Source organism: Amblyomma mixtum, chromosome 2 (assembly GCF_055824585.1).
Source record: "Amblyomma mixtum isolate Tamu chromosome 2, ASM5582458v1, whole genome shotgun sequence".
Lineage (NCBI taxonomy): Eukaryota > Metazoa > Arthropoda > Arachnida > Ixodida > Ixodidae > Amblyomma > Amblyomma mixtum.
The window spans coordinates 151,643,333-151,669,930 of NC_143013.1; the positions used below are offsets into that span (position 1 = coordinate 151,643,333).

The 26,598-nt window shown below is 46.1% G+C and overlaps 1 protein-coding gene across 4 annotated transcripts in view; it reads right to left on the minus strand.

Moving 5' to 3' along the window:
- LOC149361281 (uncharacterized) overlaps positions 1-26,598 on the minus strand; it is a 126,529-nt gene that overhangs the window by 96,474 nt on the left and 3,457 nt on the right. For 3 of the 4 annotated variants that reach the window (XR_016288933.1, XR_016288935.1, XM_089572645.1), the window contains exons 2-5: positions 25,818-25,899; positions 25,172-25,246; positions 20,791-20,921; positions 14,858-14,966 (exon numbers count right to left, since the gene is read on the minus strand). Coding sequence is in view for 1 of the 4 variants with exons in the window: in XM_089572645.1 (XP_089428771.1) it covers positions 14,858-14,966; positions 20,791-20,921; positions 25,172-25,246; positions 25,818-25,899 (397 nt within the window). In the remaining 3 variants the exon portion in view is untranslated. The remainder of the gene's footprint in view (positions 1-14,857; positions 14,967-20,790; positions 20,922-25,171; positions 25,247-25,817; positions 25,900-26,598) is intronic. The other variant, XR_016288934.1, reaches the window with a different exon arrangement.

Sequence of the window (26,598 nt, forward strand, 5' to 3'; positions counted from 1 at the left end):
TTTCGTAAATGACTTTTACTATTCTATTTACAGAACGGCCTGAAGTTTGAAAATGTTTGTTGCGCAGCTTTCACTGACACATCATAGTTGGTATTCCGGCGGCTGCTAAAATCAATCTTCTATTAATTTATTTTAATATGGCAACTGTTTAAGCTTATACTGTTAACAAATTATTTTTTATTAAGCGAACAACATGCACCATTCACAATTCTCTGTATACTCTTAACGTGTTGTTAGACCTGGGTCAAGCATAATCATCGGTCGCACAGCATTTACCATTTGCACACCCATGTATATGCCGCAGCACTGGCAAATCCAATCTGTTTATCGCTCAGCGCCTTTACAGAGCAGTTTTTGCGTATAGCTTACCAATAACAAGGGTTAATGCATTGTGTGTACTTTTATTTTAGAGCACAAATCTGGCTTATCTTTCATAGCTTCACTGGCAGCATGCACCGTTGACGCTGACTGGTAATTCTTCTATTTGCTGTCAACCTCATATATGCTATGCTATTTATGCATTTGGAGTGCGGTTTTCCAGGTGGTCGCAATTATTACGGTGCCATCCATTACAGTGTCTCTCATAGCCCTATGTCGATTTGGAACGCTCGAAGCCACCATGCCGTTACACACTGTGCCGTTGCCATGCTAAGGCATTCCCAACATAGCACCCTACAAATCGAATCGAATTCCGGCCCCGGTAGGCGCGTTTAGATGAGGCGAAATACAAAAACATACCTGTGGTACGCGAGAATCAAACCGAAGCATTACGTCCCTCACACACATTTTCGCGCGGATTCTTCGGCAGCTTCCAAAGGCGTTATTTACTTGAAATGCTAAATAGGTTGCACTGTTCTATTCTTACAGAACGGCCTCAAGTCTGACAACTATACTGCAAGAAACCGGCACCTTTGACAGAGCTCCTGGATGGGTATTCGTCAGTGGCGGCGGTGCGCTCATGTGCCGCACTACCGCATTGAGCGCCAAAGCAATACGTCTTTTAAGAGAGAAAAAAATGCAATTTCACAAAGATGTAAGCCGTACATGTGTTGCTGAATTCTTTTTCTTTGTTTAGAATTGCTGCTATATAACTTAAAACTAAACTGTGCTTACTGTAGTACATATATTGTACTTTTACAGGTATGGGGTCAGCAACTCGTCGCATCAGTCCACGGCCAGGATGAGCTACCAGAATTACAGCATGCTCAAGTTAGGTCATAATCTAATGCCACCTCTATATCTCGCGAGTGATAATGCACGTGGAGGGTTCCCTCCATCGCGACCATGTTAGTCCTTTTCTCGACAAGAAACGTAAGTAAACGCCCTGGACACGAAAAGCGCACTCTATGAAGCTGAGCTGTATGTACTAACTCATTTCTCTCCTGCGCGGGCGCTGCGCGGCTGCTGCATTGCGCCCCCCTCCCTCTCGATTGGCAACCGACAATACATTAACTTCAGAGGGCGCTTCCTCTAAAGTTAACTGTTAAGGATTATTAACTCGCAAAAGCTGATTTCAAGTTAAACAGAGGCTCCGCATTTTGCTTTGGCTCGAAATCTGCTTTTACCGAGTTAAGTACCAAAGGCAGAACAGTTTTAGTTAACTTGAAAGCGGTTCCCGCCGGCCCTCTTCAAGTTAAGAAAGACGACAGAGCGTAGACTAGACATACAATACCGGACGCAGCATGTCGTACGTTTATGCTTTTGTTGGCGCAGTACTGTGTAGCCCAGGCGTGATAATCCATAGCACGCATGACAAAGCGGTTGCGCTATCTTCGCTTCTGGCGCAGAACAAGAAAAGCCAGAGACAAAAATGGAACTGAAGAGCCGACCGTCGCTGCCACAATACCCACTAAGGCCCTCAGTCCAGGTACTTGCACACCTGAATGGAATTTCACAGGTAATATTGCAGGGTGGCTCATGTACAGAGTTGTCTTAAACGACAAGCAATGAGGAGTACAGTAAATTCTGCTCCGGCGGGCCCTTATCTCTGCAAACAACAGACAGGCGGACTAATAGACCAACCGAACATGCTAACAGCACCGCACGTAGATAGTAAACCAAAAAAACCTGCTGGACACTTAAGCTTCGCCTTTAGGAGTGAAACACGACATCGTGTTGCAGCGCTTCCAGGGCGCCCTCAGAACACCAGCGCCCGTTCGGCGCGGCGCCTTGCCACTTAGAAAAATCTAAAATTGCTTTTTTTAGGAAAGGAAATGACGCAGTAAGTCACTCATCTTAGTGGGCACCTGAACCGCGCATTATACAGTTCTTGTTCCGCAGCCCGGGATTATAGGTCTCCGGTTCCCTCAAATATAGGTCGCCGGTTCGAATCCCTGTCACGAGCTAGGCTCTAACTGGTACGTTTATGGGGCACGCAACGCGGAATCGTATGACACTATTGTGAACATTCCGCGGCAATTTTTACGCAGCTCCCGATGATTTCCGAAGCGCGGTCCGACTTCTACTACTACGTCGACGGCTTTCGAAAGAACTCTATACTGTATCGCATAAAGAAAAACTAAAGGTACAGCTCATTTAAACCTAGTTATACCAAACGAAAGCAGATAATATCCGCGGGGTGTTCAGATGTCGTTTACTGACAACGTTGCAAAGTCTCCTGCGTAACGTTCCATGATAGCCCAGCTTCGCTCTGATGCCGCGAACTGCGTACGCGAGTGGTGGGCTCCTCTTGAAGTTGCGGACGAGCTCCCGACGAATAACGTGGTCTGACAGCTCGTGAGAGCCTGCGCGGCGGCTCCAGCTTCGGCGACGGACAGAGCTCGGGTGGTGACGGCGGAACCACTGCGGCGAGTGACGTGGCTAGTCACATGGTCATGCCAGCGGCCCTCCGGAGCGGTTGAAGGTCAAAGCAACGGAGTCGAATGCAGCAGGTCTCCTAGGATTAACGAAATCAAACTGCCCCTGGTAAACCTGACACTGGTAGAATGTAAATGGTGAAAACACCGTAACGCCTTTTTGAAAGTTGTCGCCTGAGGTTCGCAGATGCGCCCCTTACTCACGCCTTACACTCGTGAAATAAGTACAGACTTTTTGTGACCTATGTGGGGGCTTGCAGTAAACACTTCTTTTTTTCAGAAAGCTTGCAAAAATTACAAAAACAGCATCTTACTATATTTTAAGAAAAGCTCTACTCCTTTACCGCGCATTCAAACACAGCTTTCCTTTTATCAACCGTACCTTGCACATGATGCCCTCAGTTGCTTATGCGCCATAAAATAAAACACACATACGCACAGAAAAATACAGAAACGTGCTGCTCGAAACGGAAAAGGCAAAAGAAGCTTATAGGAACATCGAAATTTCAACTGTCTGCGAAAGTAGTCACTCTCGCAGAACACTCAAAGTCGTCGTCCATTTGCGCCGCATTGATGACAGTTTTCGGACAGCCGGGCGGCCGTGTGCAAGATACGGACACGTGTTTTTGAGTAGAGCTACCGGTACCAGGCTTGCCTGGACATTTTTCCGTAGTGTCTGGCCGGAGCGTAGTCGCAGGGTGCCAAAAAAAGCCACGAAATTTGATACGACTGTACGCGCAGTGACGAAGAATGTGGCCGGCTTCATTGCAGTAATAGCAGAGTAGGCGGGTTTTCAATGAGGGGGGTCCTCCATACCTATAATTCTCTTGGCGTAGATTCACAAAGCATTTCAGGGCTGATTGGCGGCTGATGCCCTCCTAGTGGCACAAAGTCTCCTGGGGTTGGTTTACCGGACACCTTTTGCAGGTACCGGGTCAGCGTAGGTCATGGGCTTGGGTTCTTGGGCAAGAGCCGTCATGCGAGAAGCCTGTCTGCTGTTATTGATGGATAGCATCCTTCAGTGTTATGACGTGAGGCACCGCTGCTGTCGGCAGCAGACAGCAGTTACTAGTTGCGTTACTAGCAGATGTTGGCGGGTGGAATGCGGCGTACAAAGTTTGGAGGTTTCATGGGCTTCTCTGAAAATTCAGCGCCTTCTCTATAGTGCTTGCTTCCCGGAGATGTCCGACGCTCGTCGGGGGATCACGCTGGAGTCTGGCAGAAAGTTGCTCTTTGACACCCTGCATCGGCCGTTTTCAAACACCCCATTCAGGGTCAGAACATGGCCCAAAATATTATGCGCGCTGCATACACCCCCCCCCCCCCCCCCCTGACGATTTTATGGTCGCGGAGGTAAAGGGACTACTTTCGATAATGTTCTGCTTTGAGAGGAATTTACAGAAGTCTTATTGATGAATGTTCTGCTGTATCTGCGTTCTCTGTTAATTCTGGGAAGGCTGATGTACGAGGGGGGCTTTATAATCGAAAACGGAAGTTAAGCAGAAATGTCACTTTATTTCGCTATCGCATGACAAGTGGCACTGTATTTAAGTTTAATTCTCACATCAGCCTGTTTTTCCGCCTTTCGAGTTTTCTCAAATGATCAGGAACTGCATCGAAAATCAAAACTGCTTCTATTTTTTTTAAGCGAATCTGTGGCCCTGCACAGGTTCGCATGCATGGGTAGAAGTTTTGGCAAATGCCATTGGTTCGCAGTTGCTGACTTTGTGGTCGACTTTGTATATATTGTGTGAAACGTAGTGCAGATAGCCGAGATTTTTTATACAAGTGTTTTTTTGCGAGAATAAATGTCATTTACGGATCAAGTCCTCCGAGTCAAGTATGCACTCGTATTTTCGTGTAAATATTGCATTTAGCCGCACAACTAGCCCTTCGGCTTTATTAAAGATGAAAAATGACCAATATATTGTTTGCGCACCGGCTCTTTCTTTTTTAACAACCGGCGTATACCCCCCAAGAAATATTTATGGCTACGCAATTGCCCTGCTTCTTTGCCTATGTTATTTCTGGATGGTCCCGATGAAACGGGCGCCCCATTTCTTCAACGTATGCTCCGACTCCTTCGTTCGGATCTTATTGTTACAGCTAGCGCTTTTCTTGAAGAACAGGCTCCTCAGCGCCATTCCTCAGAATGCCCGAGTCTCATGCCTCAACCTGAGTCCTCGGCCTCATATTGAGTCCTCAGGAGCTCATTCTTAAATGTGTCTCATCTCATCAGGAAGATTTCGCAGTTCTCGTGGTACCTACGAGCAACCCCATCAAGTGTAAAGAAAATGTTTTGAAGGTTCATAGCACCGTCCCAGTTGAATACGAAGACCTGCTACTGGCCCGTAGTTTTGCAACGAGCCATTAGCGTTCGGGGACGCTTGAGGATAAGCTGAGCTAACGCCTTTGGCGGGGTCATTGAACACGATTGAATTCTACGATCCAAAGTACTACCTAAAGGAAGTCCACTTCCGGTTTCAAGAAACAGTCAAGGATGAACGTGGGAGAAAGCACACTGTATATCCTGAGCACACAGTCGGCGGTGATCGTGTAGCCTTGGAGGTGCGTTTGGCTCGCCGGCTTTTGCTGAGGAACGGCAAGTAATATCACGTGAAGCAGGAATCATTCCTTAACCAGGAATTTTGGACAGCGCCCAGCCCAATGATAATAGAACTGAACCAGTTTTGCAGCTTCCCATCCTGGCCAGCGGCTTAAAGTAGCCCCTCTGGAGGTCACGAGGTTAGCGCTGCAAAAGTCTCGCTTCCCGTTGAGTGCTGTCGTCTGCTACTGGCATAGGAAAACGGAGGCACAAGAGGCGAAGTAACCATGCTCGCGTGCGTTTTCTTTTATAGTTTATAGTTTTTATTTAGCTGACCTTTATTCGATATTGATGCTAAGTCCATAAATCGCCGGTATTGGCTCTCAACTCTGGCTGTGACCATAATGTCAGTTTTCATTGTTTATCAATCAGTGTCAAAACGTGTTGCCTGTATGAAACAGGTGCAGAAACAGTGGTCGTGCATCAGTGCTTAGACAAATTGTATTTCTAACTGCATGTATACCGTGAACATACTTAGATCAACCTTCAGACGAGCGTACAGAGGAGCTAATTGAGCCCTGTCTAGCGCTAAACGGTTTTTTGATTTCGCCCGGTAATGCACGCTAAAAGATGCATAGAGCTGGAGTTCGCGTACGTGGACCGTCTGCATGAAACAAGTGCCGCAGTGGTGATTTTAAAGCGTTTTAATGCGTACAGTGCTTTGTGAAATTGTGACAAAAGTGCACAGCTAATGCTTCTTTGTGGAACACGCACCGGATTAGCATTATGGAGAGAAAATCCTCATTAGTCTTTTAAGGATGCAAAAAAAGATTTTACGGATCAATAATAATTTGCCTAGCTTTCACTTAAGTAAACTTATCTTCAGAAATCTTAAGGTCATTCCAATAACTAAAAGGTGTCATTACAAACTCCTACGCGAATATAAGCTCAGCATCAAGGAAAATCAGAGGCTGTTTTTGGACATATCGAACTTAGAATAAATAGGCAACGCGGCCTATAATACGAGGACAACACACCGTTGGAAAGCGTTAAAATGCCGTACGAACTATGGGTTTCAGTCTTAGGAATAACCTGCCTCGATTACTAAATGAGCATATTAAAGCAGGAACAGATACTTTATAACATAAATTTACGGAACCTGAAGGCGTTGTTTTATTAATTTGCATGGCCCTATACACACCACGCATTTCATAAACAAAACAATTTGTAGAGATATTTCTTTACTGTTTCATTATAACTGTCATTATTCCCCGACCGTTACATGATCTTGTCGCCATATCATTCATCAAAATGTCAAGTTATAATTCTGTTTGTTTCTGTATATGTCTGTACATTTTGTTCTCTACATTTGTTTCTGGACTGTGTTGCTTCGTTGCCGTCGATGTAGGGGACCAAGATTTTTTTCAAGCCGTAAAGGAACGGCTTTTCTTCTTGGCCCCTTTCCCAATGTGTACGTCATGTTGTGAAGAACAAATAAAATGAATGAAATAAAATGAATGCCCAATTCCGTCATAAGCTCTCAGGGTAACGAGGCAATGGCAGGAGTCTAATAATGGTAATATGTTTCCGAGATAACTTCGGTAATTTGTTTGACCTGTAGAGAAGTTGCGCCGAACCCGTAGACGTAAAAGAAGACGCGGAGTGTAGCCACCCGGCAGACTACGAGGCAACAACTACGAGCCTCGAAATCAGAACATCGGTGCTGCGTTTCTGACGGATACCAGTGCTTTAAATCCCGCCGTACACTTGGTGGAGGTCGCGGGTTCGATCTTCTCTGTCCACCCTGGCGCTCCGCAACCATCGGCTCCACACCTCGATTACTGCCACCGGCAGCACCAGCTCCGGCCCCGCTTCTCCCCCCCCCCCCCCCCCCCCTCGACAGCCTCAATGCCATCAGCCCGATCGTTCCTTGCCTGCCTCATCACTACCGGCTGCCTTTACCGCCGCCGTTCACAACGGCCTTTCGCCTAATCAACGCGCCCAGCTCCTCGACTTCCTGCACAGATTCCGCACTTATTTTAACGCCCAGCAACCATCGTTGGGTCGAACCTCAACAGTGGCTCATCGCATCTTCACTGGTGAGGATGCGCCATTACGCCAACATCCCTACCATGTCTCCGCCTCAGAGCACCGCATTAATGATGAGCAAGTCAATGACATGCTCCGAAGAGGCGTGATTCAGCCTTCCAACAGCCAACGGGCTTCGCCGGTCGTCTTAGTTTAAAAAAAGACGGATATGTTTCGGTTCTGTGTCGATTACCAACGTTTGAATGCAATCACACTCGAAGACGTCTACCCCCTGCCACGCATAGATGACTCGCTTGACTGTCTGCATGGCGCCGAATTTTTCTCCTCTCTCGATCTACGGTCTGGCTGCTGGCAAGACCCCATGGCGGAGGGTGATCGGGCCAAGACAGCTTTCGTCACTCCGTATGGGTTCTACAAGTTCAACGTAATGCCGTTCGGCCTATGTAACGCGCCCGCCACCTTTGAACGCATGGTGGACCCTATCGTTCGGGGTTTGAAGTGGCACACATATCTTTGCTACTTGGATGACATTGTGGTGTTTTCCTCCGACTTCGCTACCCACCTCACTCGCCTTGAGGCGGTCTTGAAGTGCCTGACTGACACCGGTCTGCAGCTCAATCTGAAGAAGTGCCATTTGGCCGCCCGCCCACTCACCATTTTAGGGCATTCCGTGTCAAAAGATGGCATCCTTCCTGACCCAGCCAAACTCCGAGCTGTCGCTGCGTTCCCGAAACCGACTTCAATACTCTGCAGCTTTATTGGTTTGTGTTCTTACTTTCGGCGCATCGTCCGAAACTTTGCGGCCGCCATTGCCCATTGACGCAACTTCTTGGTGGCCACACCGACCTTTCTGTCTGGTCGCCCTCTTGCGATAGTGCGTTCATGAAACGGCGCACCATACTTACCTCGCCTCCCATTTTACGCCACTTTGACCCGGCTGCGCCTACCGAAGTTCACGCCGACGCCCGTCATGCCGGGCTCGGCGCTGTTCTGGCCCGACGCAAATCTCGCGCTGAACAATACGTCGTGGCGTACGCCAGTCGGACTCTAACCAAGACCGAGATCAATAATTCCGTCACCGAAAAGGAATGTTTGGCCATCGTCTGGGCACTTCAGGAATTTCGGCCGTACTTGTATGGACCACCATCCTCTGTGCTGGTTATCTTCACTGAAAGACCGCACCGGTCGTCTCGCCCGATGGTCGCTTCGACTGCAAGAATATGATATCCGCGTCGTCTACCACACTGGGCGTAAGCACACTGATGCCGACGATTTATCCCGCTCTCCGGTGCCCCCCGACGTCCGGTTGCCGTCTACCTCCAGCTCCGTCTCGTCTTCCCTGTCCGTTGACGACATGCCTGCAGACCAACGCAAAAACCCCTGGCCGGCGTCACTCACCGCACTCCTCACCAACTCGTCGCCCTCGCTCTTCGTGACGACGTCTTCAAACTCAATTACATGCCAGACGGCCGTAGGTGGCTGCTTGTCGTACCTCGCCATCTCCGTAGTGCTGTCTGCGCTTGTTACCACAACGACCTCCAGTGTGGCCATGCGGGTGTGTTGAATACTTATGAACGGTTGCGACAGCGCTTCTACTGGCGCGGCATGTATACCTTCGTCGTAAGGCATGTGCGCTCGTGTACCGATTGCCAGCATCGCTAGCCTCCTACCCCACATTCTCATGCTCCCCTCCAGTCTCTTTCTTGCCTAGACCGACCATTTGATCGTCTTGGCATTGATCTGTATGGGCTGCTGCCGCACACGCCAGCGGCGAATCGCTGGATAATCGTGGCCGTCGATCACCTCACTCGATACGCGGAAACTGCAGCACTTCCGGCCGCCACCTCAACTGATGTCGCCTCCTTTCTTCTTCGCCACTTCATTTTGAGGCATGGCGCCCCTCGTGAGCTTCTAAGCGATAGAGGCAAATCGTTCTGATCTGAAGTTGTTGCAGCGCTCCTCCATGAATGTCACCAGTTCACCCGACCACAACCGCTTACCACCCTCAAACCAATGGGCTCACCGAACGCTTCAATCGTACACTGGGCGATATGCTGTCCATGTACATCGCCTCCGATCACTCCAATTGGGACCGGATTGTGCCATTTCTTACCTATGCCTACAACACCGCTGTCCAAGCAACCAACGGATTCTCTCCATTCTTTCTCCTGTAGGGTCGCGAGCCTTCGCCTCCGCTAGACACCATTCTGCCCTACCGACCGGACATTTCGGAGTACACGTCGGTTTCCGAAGCTGCCTGGCACGCTGAAGAGTGCCGCCAGCTGGCCCGTTCCCTGACATCTGAATATCAGTGCCACAAGAAAGCCCGCGTCGACAATAGTCCCTCCGCCCATACCTTTCTTCCTGGTGATCGCGTCTGGCTGTGGGTCCCTTCGGCACCACAGGGCCTGTCCAGCAAGCTGGTTGCGAAATATCAGAGGGCCTAACGTGTCATCATACAGACTTCCAGTGCTAACTACCTCATTGAACCTTTAGCTCACTCCAGCGACCTTCGCAGCCGTGGCCGTGAGATCGTTCACGTCGACCGCTTGAAGCCATACTATGATCCCGCCATCATTTCGTCGCCCTGAGTTGCCAGGATGGCTCTTACCCTTTCCTGAAGGGGGGGGGGGGGATTGCAGTAAAGAAGTTGGGCCGAACCCGCAGACATAAAAGAAGACGAGGAGTGTAGCCGCCCGGCAGACTACGAGGCAGCAACTACGAGCTTCGAAACCAGAAATCGGTGCTGCGTTTCTGACGGCTACCAGTGCTTTAAATCCCGCCGTACAGAACAAGCAAATGGGCAGAACAAGCAATTGGTATTTCTCATCGACATTTCCATTCCCAAAATTAGTTAATGCCAGATATTGTATGTCTTGTAGGATGTGCGCGCCTTAGTGTAGCTTCACCTGCGTATCTAGGACCCTTCCCACCTGGTACTTTTCCACGCACACATAGCAGCATTTTCGGCACAAGACAAAAGCTATTTTCATATCTTCCGTTCGGAAAAATGCATGAAATGAACAGTAATAATTTTTATTTATTCCGCATGGAAAACAATCCCAATATTGCACTACATAATTTCGCTCTTCTCATCTTCAAAAGGTGGAAGAAAACTCTTTCTTGATGCTTAACCAGAAAAAAAATCGAAACAAGAGGCCGCCGTGACTAGCTCCCTGCTGTAGTATGTTCTCCACACTGCTCTTGCTGTAATAACTTTTTAACCGGCCCGTTTCTTTGGTGAGCGTCCGTCCCGGAATTAGTGATCTCACGAACTGAAAACTGCTTTGTCAACAATTATAAACACCCAGTTTTCTCTTCTGTGCCAGGCCTCAGTAGTTTTTCATGGAAAACGACAGGTGTTGGGCGCGAAGCAGAGGACGAGTCATCAAGGAATGGAGGAGAAAAACTTTATTAAAGAGAAGGGGAGTTGTGTCAGCTTATGGGCAGGGTCCTCATTCCAGAGCTCCACTGGCTTGAGCTGCCCTGCGGACCTGTTGTATTAGGGTCCTTTTGTACTCCATACTACCGCTGGTCAGCATTTTAGGTATGTAGACGATTTCTTAATTTTCTTGAAACTAACTTCCCGTGACAGTGTCGAAGCGGCCGCAAATGACATTTTGACCTTCTTTACCGATACCTGTCCTGACTTGAGTTTTACTCATGAAGTACCCCTTGATGACTCAATTAGGTTTTTAGATTTGACTCTCACCTTCTCTGATGAAAGCCATGCTTGCTGGAGCTACTCTCCTCGGACCAAGAAAAGCCTGCTGCCCTACTCCTCCTCACATTCCAAACTTGTGAAGAGAGGCATTGCCAACCTTTGCCTCGGTAATGCTCTGCGCAGGTCTTGTGCACACAGCATGCAAAAGAGTTTCTTAGTGCAACTTGACCGCTTGAGGTCAGAGGGCTACCCTGAGGACGTCCTCGTTTCTATTGCTGAGACCTTGACCAGTAAATTTAAGTCACAATACAAAAGAGATGAAACGCCTAGTGAGGAATCCAGACCTGCTGTAATGCCATACCTGCATAAAGTCTCACATAACGTTAAGAAGGTAGCCAAGAAATACGGTGTTAAGGTAGTCTTTTCTGCGTCCACCAAACTGTCGTCGCTTTGTTCACGTATCTCAAAAATTAGCACGGAAAAGAAATTTAATGTCAAAAACCAGAGCATGTTCACCAGATGCACAACCAATGTTGTTTACTCGCTCCCACTGTCCTGTGGTAAGGCCTACATAGGTCAAACGGGTCAATGCATCAACGACCGGATGAGGCAGCACCGCACTTCGCTGCAGCCAGGCAACACAGCAAATCTTCCAAGACACTGCAACCACTGCACCCCTCTGTTCCATAATGTCAAAATCATCGGCCGCGGCAAAACACAGATAAAACGAGAAATCTTAGAAGCTTTCAAAATCAAGCAGTTAGGGACTGATTGCGTCAGCGACAGCTCTGTCAAGTTCACGGCAAAAGAGTACACTTTCATGAATGGGACATAGATTGCCACATGTTTCTTCGCTCGCTTAATCAGTTTTGAGTTTTGATAGCATTTGTGGTGCTCTCGCGCATGTGCGGCCTGTTCTGATGTTGGGGAAGTAAAGAATTTTCAGTTGTGTTTCCAGCGTTGTCCTGTGTACTTCTCCTCCTTGTGAATGCGTCCTTTTCGCTGGTTTTCTACATACCATGCACCAACTGGCCCAACAAGCTACGCTTCTTCAATACTATGCACACGCCGCTTCATACGATGGCTGGCGGGAACCGTCCGGAATGGGAGAGACATTGGCATGCAGAGCACTTTACTGACAGAAGTGACGTCAACCAAGCTGTTTCCAGATAGAAATCAAGATGCAGACGTGCATGCAACGTGTGACCAAGTGCATCATGGCCTGTAATGACGGTTCTGCCAACGGCTCAGAATGAGTCCGTGCATGCAACCCGCATCTATCAGTGCGAGGCGGTCCGCCTGGCCCGTTTTTCCGCGCGCTTCACTTACGAAGACGTTGCGGGAATAAAAACTGCACGTTCATACCACCATAAAGTTATTGTAGAGGCGGTAAACAGAGTAGACATTTCTGTGATCGCTGGTGGCTAGTTCAAAAGCGCTTCTCGCTACACCTTGAGTAAAGCACATGTTAGGCCTACAACACCAAGCAAGCGGTGTACTGTCAGTCGGCAGAACGCACATCACTGCAGAAATCGTGCCAAAGGTGGACATTGCGCTTTCTTTTTTCCTTTAAGATACAAATTCTTAGTACAGATACTGCTACCTGCTTCTGCGTAGTGACAGCGGTTTTAGAGAAAGTTTGAACAGAAAGACATGTCGCTGGCATGGCCGTATAGACCAGATTTTTGAGCCTCTCCTGGGCGCGGCCATTTTGCACCGACTGGCGCGCCGCGGTGCGGGCGTTTCGTTGGGGACTGCGGGGCTGCGGCAGTACCGCGGCCGCGCCTGCATATAGCCGCGCTTCGGGCGCTAAAAAAACATTGTCGAGCATACTTCCGCTGCGTGGCTGTGTTGCAGGAAGTATTTACGTTATCAAAGCGATAACATTGACGCGTTTTAATGACATTTAGTTTGACATTCAAGTTAATTGTGCCGGCGCTTAGAACGCGCTCGTGCTTAATCGAATTCCGTCTTGGTGCTCCACCGCAAAGAAACTTTTTATTCAATATCAAGAATTAGGTGTGCGGCTAGTATGCAGTTCCAATTCCCATGCACTCTTATTCCTTCCTGCCGGCCATAAAGCCCCCCCCCCCCCCCCCCCTTCCACAAACGGCTTTCTTGTCGCCGCGCCAGTTTATCAACAAATTACCGCTGTGAGCTCAACTGAGTCGCAGCGCCAACAGAAAACAAATTTTGTCATGGTTTATGCAACCTGGTGCATAAAAACGTACTTCCGCTTAATTTATAAAAGCTTGAATAGATATGAGCAGCTAATCCAGCTTTCACTAATTCTGAGGTCCGCAGTCGCGTTATTTTATTCAGGAGCTCTCGCCGCGTGTGAGAGCGTTGCGTAGGCGTTTGGCTAAGTGTGGAAAATGTAATGAAATCGCGCATATTTTCCTATGAATAATGTAGCTACCGCACCGCTGCGGTGGCTCAGTGGTTACAGCTCTCTGCTCTGGCCCAAAAGACGCGGGTTCGATCCCGGCCGCGGCGGCCGAATTTCGAAGGAGGCGAAATTCTAGAGGCCCGTGTACTGTGCGATGTCAGTGCACGTTAAAGAACCCCAGGTGGTCGAAATTTCCGGAGCCCTTCACTACGGCGTCCCTCATAGGCTGAGTCGCTTTGGGACGTAAAACCTTAATAAACCAAACAAAGCTAAGGTAGATACCAACAGCAGAAAGATACTATAGATAAACCTTTCCCCAGATACCTCTAACATGCGTGCGGAAAAAGCAGCTGAAATCGGTAGCGGTCGTGCTTACAATCCTCTGCATGAAATGTGTTTAATGGGAACAAGAGCAAGCTCAGCGCAAGGGTGCCGAACACGTACATGGTGATCGAAAACACGCGCTCCGTCGGGACAACCTTCAGTCTGCAGCTCGCCTATCCAGTTACTACTCCACTGAGTCAAATCAATAGATCTACATTCTGATGCATAAAATTATCATAGATGATATCGCACGTAAAAGGCGACGACAAACGACACGACAGCGCAGAAATCTGCTTAGAAGTGCCGGTTTCCAGTCCGTACACTACTTGGTCGACTACACTCGGATGTCACGTTAACGAGTAACTGCGCACAAGATAACCGCAGCACTGTCTGGAAGAGGGCAAATGTGAGTAGTGACGCACAGCACACACCCTCATACGTTAGCTGATGGAGCACAAAACGGCAGAAGTGAACACGTAAACATGCGTTCAATGCGCGGCGCCGGCGCGACCCGCAGTCCCTCGGGCCGCGCGCGCCGACAGATGGCGACTGGCGTCGAGAGTAGGCGCGCGTCCGCAGCCTGCGTGCGAGGGTAAAAAAATCTGGTCTATACTGTGCACTGCACATCTCCGAAGGGTTGTAGTAGTCATATTCCTGGCGCGTCGTTCATATAATTTTTTCGAGATTCATCCGACATCTACTTAATGTGCAGGAACAGAGCGCTCGCCTGCCTTGTCTAAAGCCGCCTCTTCCACGCTGAAAAGCCTGGCTGCGTGCGGTCTCAGAACAGTCTGCTAATGTGGTCCAGAAGTGCTGTTAACAGTCTGGTTCATAAATATAATCTTCTGTGCGTCACCTGAGTAGCAGACTATCCTTAAGCAGAACTTGGGTAAAGCAGTATCTCACTATAGTAGGCAAATTCCAGTGAGATTTGCAGGTTATTCCAGTGCCTAAGTGTACCATACAGACAGTTAGGAAATACAGTCAAGTTACGAGTTTTGTAAGCACATGAGCTTACCCAATCTATTCATGCATATAACAAGAGACTATTGGCTTGAACAGATATTTACCGCCGCAGGCCACAGCACTTCTGTGCCAGGTAGCGCGTCACCTTCTTGTGGCGCTTTTGGAGATCCTCAGCCGAGCAACCCTTCAGCTTCAAATAGTGCCAGAAGAAATCTGCACAGATGGGGTAATAAGTAATGTTAGTGTGGTTGAATATAAAAAAATGAGCAGATCGAATAATGAGCATTAATACACCTAACATAGGTTGTCAGTTCGAATCCGTGCTGCAAGAAAGGCTCTAATTAACTAGTAAGTTTATGCTGCACGACAGGCTGAATCGTATGACACCATCTGGTACATTCATGCAAAACAGTTCACCCACAAATTTTAGAGGAATGTCGTGACTAAGCAGCCAGACTTTAATGCCTGCCAGACAGGTATACATATACTGATCGATATAGTTTAGTTTCGAGCTGTGGTGCTCGAGCATCACACTGCCACCTGCTATTTTATTCCATTATCTAACCACCTCGGCTCCCATGGCAACTACTGGGATACACTGCTGCATTGGAGGCTGCCAACTTGGGTTCTATCCGTGGAATCAGCACAACTCAGGCTCAAAACGCAACCAGGCTGAGAACGCAACGCAATGCTCTAAAATTACTACCTCGGGCTAATAGCTCTGGGAGCAAAGCTTCACACACTGGTGCATAATATTATACTTCAGATACACCCAGCAAAGCAGTAGAGAGAAAAGCCCTTTGATGAATAACAAAATTTAGCTGGAGTTTAAAAAACCACTTGCACTCTGCGTAGGTTTGGGACTTGGGGGAAAAAGAGAGGTGCAGGAAATTGCAAAGGTTTTCAAGCAATTTCAACAAAATTTCAAAAATTATACAGCCCCTGAATTAGGGATGGCATACATCAAAGTGGTGACAAATGGAGTGACAAAGTTCTTTACACAGTGTGTGCACTGATGAGGAATGAGGAGGATTTAGTGTTTAACTGGAAGATTAACAGCAAATAAAGTTTATTGCGCATATCTGCTGCCTATGAAAGGCTAACCGCCGAATTCAGAAGTGCGCCTCAACTCGATACTCCGTCTCCACTCTGTGGAGTGGAGAAAACAACTGCTCTTCCATTTGATGAGCAGTTAGGATTGAAGAATGCCACTCGGCATTACTTCAGACAAGGAGCTGCTCTAGAGACCTTCTTCCAACTGCCATCCCTCGAGGAAGCATGAAAGGCAAATGATGATGAGAATAAGGCGAAAAATTGCCTTTGGCTACAAAAAAGCATGGCATGGCTATTAAGTGTCTGTTTTATAACGCTGCACCACCTTAAGAACACAAAGAACCTCACCGTTTATTAGCCTAGTAAAACATCTTTTGCAAGCTGCCTGACGAAAGCAACAGAGAAAAACTACCGGAAACGCTTGCACATCTGGCAACCTTTGCCACCAATGATGTAGCGTCTATGTAGGCATTTACGAATGGTGTAAAAACTGCCGTTCGTCAACTTGTGGGAGGTTTCGCTGGCCTGCAGAGGCCAGCGGCGAAGCTGAGAAATACCAAAATGGGTTTGGATTTATGGGGTTTAATGTCCCAAGTGACTCAGGCTATGAGGGATGTCATAGTGAAGGGCTCTGATAATTTCATCCACATGGGGTTCTTTCACGTGCACTGACATCGCACAGTACACAAGCTTCCAGCATTTTGTCTCCATCAGAATGCGACTGCCGCGGCCAGGATCGATCCTGTGTCTTTGAAGTCAACAGCTGAGCACCGCAACCCCTGAGACTTCTCCATCATCAAATTATGCATTACAAAAATGACACTGCATCACAGAAAAGGACTAACAGTCATGGCCAAACTGTAGTTACAGCCAATAGTTGGCACCGTGAACCTGCTCCCCACATCCAAAAGCTTAGACAGCTTCAGCCAACACACAGGAATCAGATTGTCTCCCAAACCCCATGCCACTGCCTCCCAAAGAAGGTGGCAGCCAATAAGTGGGCAACAAAAAAGTAAACTGTTTGGTTTGGTTTATGGGGTTTAACGTCCCAAAGCGACTAAGGCTATGAGAGACGCCGTAGTGGAGGGCTCCGGAAATTTCGACCACCTGGGGTTCTTTAACGTGCACTGACATCGCACAGTACACGGGCCTCGAATTTCTCCTCCAAAGAAATTCAGCCGCCGCGGCCGGGATCGAACCCGCGTCTTTCGGGCCAGCAGCCGAGCACCATAGCCACTGAGCCACCGCGGCTGTGGGTAACAACTTGAACGTCTTGCATCACGCTACAAGGTGATGTGAAATTTGAGGAAAGGCCCCAAAAAGCACATAATTTTTTTATTTTCAGAGCACTCTTAGCCCTTTAAATGCCAAATGTTTTTGTAAAAAACAAGCCAGAAATTTTAAGCAATCAATTTTTTTGTGCACATTATTCTTGAAGCCACTTCATTGCATACACATGGGTAGCTGCAGAGCAGTCAGCTCAATGCACCGATTGTGGTTGACAGCACTCAGACATACAGACAAGGGACAGAAACAAAAAAGATGATGGCACAGGCACTGAACTTAAAACTTTTCCCAGAACTGCCGACATACTGCATAAATACCCACACCACAGGCACCAACACGCAGCGATTTATGCACTCGTGGTAACAAGAAGTGGTATGAGAAGTAGTGGAAAAACAACAAAAGCTAGAAGCAAAAACCAGAGGACACAGCACAGGATAAAACCAGAACAAGGTGAGAGAAAAATTTATAAGCAAGTCATTTTTAAAAGACTGCCAACAGTGGATAGGTTTGACCAAAAGAATATTTAAGAACTGCTCTGATAAAATGGAACTAAAAAACCTTATACACAAACACAGACCAAGCGCAGTGGAAAAAAAATGAAGGAGAAATGGCAAGAAAAAACACGCAATAGAAGCAAAATGGCGATTGGGTAAGCAAACGAGAATTGAGCAACAAGCGAAGGTGAAGTGTGCTAAAAATTAAAAGGATAAAATGGGAATAAAAACGCGCATGAGCCACAAAGGTGAAGCCAACAATTAAGATGGTTAAAAGTGGAAGATGACGTACAGTGAAGCCGAGAGATAAAATATAAAAAAGTGAAATTCAAAATCAAGGAAAAGTGAAAAAATCAAGGAAAAACACTAAAAGAGGGAAGTTGGCGGAAGAGGCAAGGCATGTAACACACATGTAGAACCAGGGCTAGATCAAGTACATCCACAAAGAAAGGCAATCCTCCGAGTGAAACCAAGCGTGTTCTTTACATTCACCCCGGAGCCTGAAAATCTCTGCGGCTTCCACCATTGCATTGCGTCAGCTTATTACGGGGCTCTATTAACACAGTGGCTTTCTCGAACTTTGGGCAGCATGGCTTTTTTGCGTCCCATTATCACCAGTGGACTTGCAGGTACCTAAGAGATGTACCCGATAAATCAGTGTAATGCTCTCTTAGCCTTCCATTGATGCCAATGTATACCTTGCAGCAAGAAAAAGGGATTGAGAAAGCACTTCTTGTGCATGCCGCTAAGGGTTTCTGTGCAATGCAGTGCAGCCTGTTTCTTTTTTCTTTTTCATTGACGATCCTAGAGAGGTGTGATAGGTGATGGGGGGGGGGGGGGGCGGCAGCAAAAAAGCATCTACTCTACTCTCGAATTTTCTAAAGGTAAATTTCACAGAACCTTAAGAAAATCGGAGAGAAAGCAGGAGTAGACAATGCCTTTTCTGACCCCCTAGCACCTATTGCAGTTGCGGAATCCTAAATAAAAAAAAAAGACGCTGCACCACGTAGCACAGAAAACCCTTAGCGCCATGCGCGGAGGGCATTTAATCAATCCTTTTGTCTTGCGGCAAGGTATACATTGGCATCAATGAAAGGATAAGGGAGCATAAGATTGATTTATCGGGTACATTTCTCGGGAATCTGCCAGTCGGAATGAGCAAAACCACAAAACTATCACACAGAGGCAGGTGACAACACAAGGCCGTACTGACAACTGAAAATTTATTGAACAGCAGTGCTTATATAGACAAGTCACATGTGTAATCTGCAAACAATCGTAAAGAGGCAAAAAAATTCAATGGCAACCATAGAGCTGAGCAAATATGACAATCACCTGCTCAAAAACGAAACAAAAACAACCGAGGAAAACACAGACAGAAACGCTAATTTTCCTGAAAAATGAACACCGTAGGCGTGCTGACACACTTATCTGGCTCTGACATCAAGATGGCAACAGCCTCGACAATTTCTCTTTCCAACTGCTCCTTTCTTCATCCAATAATCTGTGTGCAGTTCAGTTTGGGATAGCAGTCTACAATGAGACAGTGAGTGGGACGGCAAATGCCTTCGGGTCTACTCAAGAAACACGCATACTCTTGCAAACAAATGTGTAAACATCTACCACTTTCGACGATATAAAACTGGCCACAGCTGAGGGGAATCTCGTACAACATGCCCGTTGGCGGTACTTTTTGAATGCCTCATGCCATGTGCAACGGGGGTGGTGTACACGATTCCTCTCAGCGGTGGTCGATTTTATACCGGCCAAATTGGTAGATGGTGAAACACTCCCTTGCAAGAGTATTAGCATTCCTTGGGTAGGCCCGGACAACCTTGCCTGCCTGTCCACTGTCCCAGTTGTAAAGACTGTTAACCTAAACTGAACTGCACATTATTATTGGATGAATAAAGGGCCAGTTGGAAAGAAATTCTCAAGGCTGTTGCCATCCTGAGGTCGAAGCCAGATAGGTGGGATAGCATGCCTTCTGTGTCCATTTTTCAGAAAGAATTAGAATTTGTTTCCCTCCCTAGGTTGTTTTTGCAATGATTGTTTGCAGATTACATGCGCAACTGATCCATATGAGCACTCATTTCTTCAATAAATGTTCAGTTGTCGTACCGCCTTGTGTTTTGCCTGCCTTTGTCCCATCCTGTTTTGCGGTTTTTCTAACGATTTCCAACCAACTGGCCTACAAGCACGTCCTAAATCTGCAAGTCCATTGCCAAAACTGTGACCGAAAAAACCCATGCCACCCATGTTCGAAAAAGTGCCATTGTGTTAAAAAAGCACCAGAATAAGCCGACAAGACGAACTGGTGGGAGCCGCCGGGATTTTGAGGCTCGAGGATTAATGGGCAAGAACACCCTCAGAAAAAAAGATTGCCTTTCTTCAGGATGTTTGACCTAGCCCTGGTTTTAAAAACATCTTGCATGCCTTGACTTTTCTGCCAACTCCTCTATTTTCGAATTTTTGTTTGCTTTTATCTTTAATCCTAATTGAATTTCATATTGATATTTTATCTCTCTCGTTTTTTCAGTAGCTCATCTTCCTCCTGTAGCCATGTTAATTGTTGGCTTCACCTTTGTTGCTAATGTGCATTTATTCCCCTTTTATTCGTTCAGTTTTTTAGCTCACTTCACCTTTGTAGACCAATTCTTGTTTGCTTGCCCAATCACCATTTTCTTTTCACCGCATGTTTTTTCTTGCCATTTTACTTTTATTTCACTGCCCTTGATCTGTGTTTGCGTGTAGTGTTTTAGTTCCATGTTATCAGACCAGTACTTGAAAATTTTGGTCAAACCGTTCCACTGTTTCACGTGCTGGTGGTCTTAAAAATGACTTGCTTAAAACTATTCCTTTAACCTTATTATGGTTTCATCCTTCCCTGCTCTAAGTCTTGGTTTCTGTTTCTAGTTTGTGTTGTTTTCCCACTATTGGCCATATCACTTATTGTTGCCACGAGTGCATAAAATTGCCACCTGTTGGCGCCTGTGTTTTGGTTATATATGCAGTGTTTCGGTGATTCTGGAATAAATCTGTAGTCAGCACCTGTGCCCTCATATTTTTTCTTTCTGACCCCAGTCTGTGTTTCTAAGCTCTGTCAACCACAAAGGATCAGACCAACTAGGCCGACAGCTTGTCCTATTCAAGCTCAATGCGTACTTTTCAAAGAAATGCTATGGCGAAAACACTGTACTTACAGTAAAGCCTGCTTGACTGAACGAATACCACTGGCAATTCGCAAATTCCCAGCCTGCTCCTGGTTGCTGGCTCAAGCCGCACACAACTTTGTGGCTTGCACGACTTCCACGCAAATCTTGGTCCCTTGAAACTGAAACATAGAGGGATGAGTGAGAGATATCAGATTTGATATGCTTGTATTGCTGCAATGACTAAGAAAAAACGATATTTTCCATAAGAACAATTATTATTTCACACTAGCTTCGCAGAGTAAACCTCGTTTATCACGACCTCATTAACACTGACATACTGCACAGTCCCAGCCTGACTGCATCTAGTTTTATGGTGTCATATGCTTGTTAGCTATGAGCCCTTGGCCTTGCACCGCTTAATACAGACAACCACGGAACGGGCAATCAGCTCCGAGCTTTTGAGTCATAGATACTCACAAGCTCAGTGGTCCCAGGGGTTCTAGAAATATTGGCAGGGCGACACAGTAACAAGCATTCCGCACCACTTGCTCTCGCTTCATTGCAAAAAACCTCTCACAGCAGACCTGTCCTCCATTTTGCAGTGTGAAAATAATCAAATTCAAAGCATGCACACAAAATGTGGACCTCTCTTCGAAGAGAGCTTCAGAAATACGGGTATAATTATTGTAATAAAACCTACCTGCAGTTTTCAATTTATCCTAAAATTTTATGCAACTCGACGAGCAATAAGCATTAAAAAGGAATTAAAATAGCCAGCACTGTTTAAACAATATAGCTACGAAGAAATACGAGACGTATCCACTACTCTCCAGTGGTTCTTTAGCTTCATGCATTATCAATCTTCTACACTTTCTTACAGGCACATTTGCACGCGAAACTTCGGTTTAACCCAATCTTGATGAATCTTTCTGGAATGCAACAATCAGGAGAAACCAGTTTTACTCAAAAACAAAGGGCCCTATACAATGCATCACAAGGCCAGCTAGGCACACTCAAGACTACAGCCCCTTCCACAAGTCTCCAATTTGCCTGTCCTCTACAAGTTGCAGGATCCCTGTCCACTGCTTGTCGAATTTAGCTATCCCGCCTTGCTAGTTCTCCCACTGCCCTTCTCAAACTCTTGGAATTCTGTTGCTCTAGCAGATCATCAGCTATTGTATTATTTTTTGTTTTAGCACTACACACTCCATGCCAACAATGCTGGATAATGTACTTTAAATAGGTTTGTAGAGCGTGCAAGTGGCTTGCAGCTTGACGAATAGGTGAGAAAAAAACGCGGAGCCTGACAAATAGGTTTGAAAAAAACGTGGGTTATTTGGAAGAAATGGGCTTGGGCAGGAGATGTAATGCAAAGGCAAGATAACCAGTGGTCCTTAAGAGTGATAGAGTGGATTCCAAGAGAAGGCAAACGTAGCAGGGGGCAGCAGAAAGTTAGGCGGGCGGATGAGATTAAGAAGTTTGTGGGGACACGGTGGCCACAACTGGCGAAGGACAGGGTTAATTGGAGAGACATGGGAGAGGCCTCTGCCCTGCATTGGGTGTTAGACTGATGATGATGACAACCTGGTGAATTTGCCTCGCAACAACCGCTGCAGCCTGATATTTTGTAGAGCAGCACAATGGCCTTCATTTTTTGAGTGGCGAAATATTCAGCATTTTGTTTCAACCATGAGTGTAAAGGGAAGACATTTTATGTTGCACAAAATGAAGGAATTACATGCATACTGGGCTTTGGAAGAATGCCCTGTGGACATTACAAAACACTGCTATCCTTGCTTTATCTCTGCCAGGTAACAAAATTCATTATTCTCCAAATACTTTGGACAAAGACAAGCTGCCGTGCACTCATTCGAGCACAGAGGACTTTCCCTCAAACCAATCTTCAGTAAATAATATCGGGATTAGGCAAAAGTAACTGTAGTGTATTTCAGTGAGTCAGTGCCTTTTACAGAAAGTTTTGGAAACAGAAAAGTTTATGAGCTTTGTGAGCACATGATTGCCCAATCTATTTACATAGTCAAATGGGAAATTTGCCTTCCTATTCAATTTATGCACATTCAAACGATATTTACCGCTGTAGGCCACATCAGTTCTGTACCAGGTAGCACATGCCAAAAAAAAAGCCTTGATAGCGTAATAAGTAATGTGTGGTTGACTATAGAACTTAAAATCTAGGCCATATCTCTTGGATCTAATCTTGACATATTTCTGCATAATACTATACTGCAGATACAAAAAGCAAAGCAATAGAGAGAGACAGAGAAACTTTGCTAATGAAATGAACAAAATATTTACTTAAAATCACTGACCTGTTACTCAGCATGAGGGAGGAAATAAGAGGGAAAGACGAAGGAAAACAGGTGCAGAAAATTGTTAACGTTTAGAAAATAATAAATTTAAACAATTTTTGGAAATGATGTATCCATTACTTTACTTGGTCTTAAAGGGTTTAATGCCACAAAGCGGCGCAGGCTATACAGGGCGCTATTGTAGAGGACTGGAAAATTCTTTAGGTGTGCTGACATCACACGGTACCTGGGCCTCTAGCATTTCGTCTCCATTGAAATGAGACTAGTACAGCTGGAATCAAAACTGGCTGGAATCGAACCTGCCTCTTCCGGGTCAGCAGCCAAGCACAATAACCACTCAGCCACCATGACGGCTCCCATTTGGGGTGACATGCATCAATGTGGTGACTGACGGGGCTGACAAAGTTCACTTCAGAGAGGGTGTGCATTGATGAGGTTATGTAGTTCAATTCTCCCTATGCCACATAATTAGACAGGTAAAAATTTATTATGAGCATATGCTGCCTATGGCAGGCCAAGAGATGTAAGACACAAAGCATATGTCCATAAAATGAAAGCAAGAAGAGCACAATTTCCTGCTGTGAGTAACCGCTCCACTATCCAAAAGGATAGCCAGCTTCTTTAAAAAATGTATGTCCTGCCTATGTCCATTTATGATTCCCGCTCAGATTTTAATTCGCATTTATTTCCAACCAACTCAGTTCTCTCCCAATCTCTTATCATTAACCCTATGATTTTCCTGAGTGGTTCACCGCACTGTTCTCAATTTTAAGCCCTTTATAAAGTACCCCACTTTTCCCGACAGCTTAGCAAAGGCAAAGCAGTTTAAAATTTCTTTTTGAGCATACTACTAGGTGCTGCTCGTAACTTCTGAGTGCATGCCTAAGGCAATAAACCCCTTTCTTATTCTCCCAACCATTTCTTTCAAATGCTCTATATCTGTGCATGACCTGGCCGAGGTGTATTCTGTTTCGACTTCCAGTACCTTACTGCATTTCATAAAATGGCCTCTTTCCTGATTATTAAGTATTGATTTAGCTCTCATTTTCACACTGAGTATTGATGTCCTCAATCATTTGCAAGAATTCATCACTTATACTACAACTCACCATTAATACTATAATAACATGAAATCAAATATAACTGAGCGGTTCTCCATGAGTCTTCGCATTTCCTGAACCAACCTGCTGCTATGCAGAGAGGGTCACCTCGTCTAGCATCATCACATCTTGTTCAGGGTATGTGGGTTGTGCAAAGAAAACAACCGTTGATTTCAGGTCACTGCAGTAAAAACTACAAAGTAGCTGGTGCAATGAAATGTTAGTTCTAAGAAGGTCTGCTCGTTTTTTTTTTATGCGGGCCCAAGTGAACACAGGCTAAACTGCATGCTGTTTGATGTCAGTGCAGGACAAAGATCCCCAGGTGGCCAAAATTATTCTGCAGCCCTCTGCTACGGCACCTCTTTTCTTCTTTAACTCCCTCCTTTATCCCTTCCCTTGCATCATGGTTCAGGTGCCTATCAAGATGTGAGACAGTTACTCTGTCACTTCCTTGGCTCAAAAACCAATTTTAAATTTTCCAAGGATACTTTCAAGAACGTAGAGGTACAAACTGTGCAGTATAACCACATGCCACAGCAATAAACCAGCAATACATCTGCGCTGACAGGAGCTTGCCAAGTACGCTGCAAGGATGCTATGCCACGCAAGATTTGGTGTCATCATACAATGTTACTTTACTGACTGACATTTCAGTGTACAAGCAAGAAATACCATTAAAGTATTATTGTACAGCACAACGTTTTTAAAAGATAAACGAACATTTTGGCCCTTTTAGAGGACACACATGCATAAAAGGCAACAGGTGTGGAATAGTCACTGCACCTGAAGCAGGCTCAACTTTATAATAACAGCGCAGTGTCAAGAGCTACATGAGCGGCTATATTTCGTACAAATTTGCAGTTCATGTAATAAGCTGAGGTACTGCTGTAAAGTGCATGTAGAGTTCTGCATGCATTTTTAAACACAGCAGTGAGCCTATGTTGAAAATATTTTTCAAAACAGGCAGGTAAGGTATGCGTAACTGAAAAATATAATTACCATGAATGGCTTGGAGGGATGGCACAGCTGAAGGCAGGAAGCACGCATGGCCCAGCAGATGCTGGCAGCTGGCAACTGCAGATAAATACGTCCCGACCAACAGCTGTCAGTGCCAGTGACAATGTCATGAATGACAACAAAACAAACTGTCGACTGCTTCAGAAACTAAAATCAGGTATTAATATAGGAACACAAAAAGCAATGAGGTGGCCCATGACAAAATAAATAAGGAGATTGTACGTGAAACACCCATACACATTCTTTGAGTACATTTACATGACTGTCATAACCACATTGAAAGATGAGCTGGCTGGAATACCGCTTTATTTTTATGCATGATGAAAAGAGCCCAACTATTCGAATATAGCATGCGCAGGCTTTAGTTAATTACTATTAGGGTTCCTTGCACCAGCGTCTAATGTATTCTTAAATTGAACATAGCACCCAGTCGACCAGTTTACCTTGCATAAATGAGAAGAGAGAATGCAAAAGACATGCATTCAATACCAAGGAGCCCGATATCTCACGTCACAACTGAGCATGATACGAAAATTAATAGTGCATTTAACAAATTGCACACAAATAAAAACAGCAAAACATTTGTCGAGTGGTAATGCAAGTAGGGGCAAGAGCAAAAAAAAAATACCGAAGAACACTGGTGAGTGAGGTGCAGGGAGGTCTGTGGGTAGGGTTCCGTGCCTGGGAACAGTTCCGAGAGCGGAGAACTGCTGCCGGCAGTCAACCAAGAATAAATAAGAGAAAGTGAAAATGAATAACAAACCATCACCAATTGCGAACGACCTGAGAGCGGGCCGCATAAGCGAGGCATACAGCAAAAAGCTTGAAATCCCAAATAAGTGTGCAGTTGCATCCCCAACAGTTCAGTGCCCTGAAGGAGAGGAAGCATGGACGCCTACAGTTCAGGGAAGACATAAGAACGACCTAACTGACATAATATTGCCAAATTCTGTTCCAATGGGGAAGCACAGATAAAAAGTTTACAAATGACTAGTACATATGCGCCAGCCTTCCACATGCGATCACTGTCTTCAAAAAAATTTGCATGACGAATATTAAGAAGTAAGCACTGATCCGATGAGCACAAACACCGAGCAAAACCATCCGTCGTCTGTTCGCAGTTCGCCTAGCGCGAGTGCTTCATCGCGCAGCACTGCCGCTCATAATAATCTTCTAAATAGCACAAATCCATCCGATGGGTACCAGCCGCGAGCAAAATCGCCCGTTGTCAGTTCCCTTGCCTGTTCTCAGCTGTCCACGCAAAAGCGCTCTCACCCGCGGCACTGATCGTCGTCTTCTACGCAGTACAAATCCATGCCAGTTGAATGTAGTAAACGTTGTCTGTAGTTTTTCGCAGCGCTAGCAAGCGACCGCATAACTCTGTTGTGATCTCTGGTGGCATTTTTATT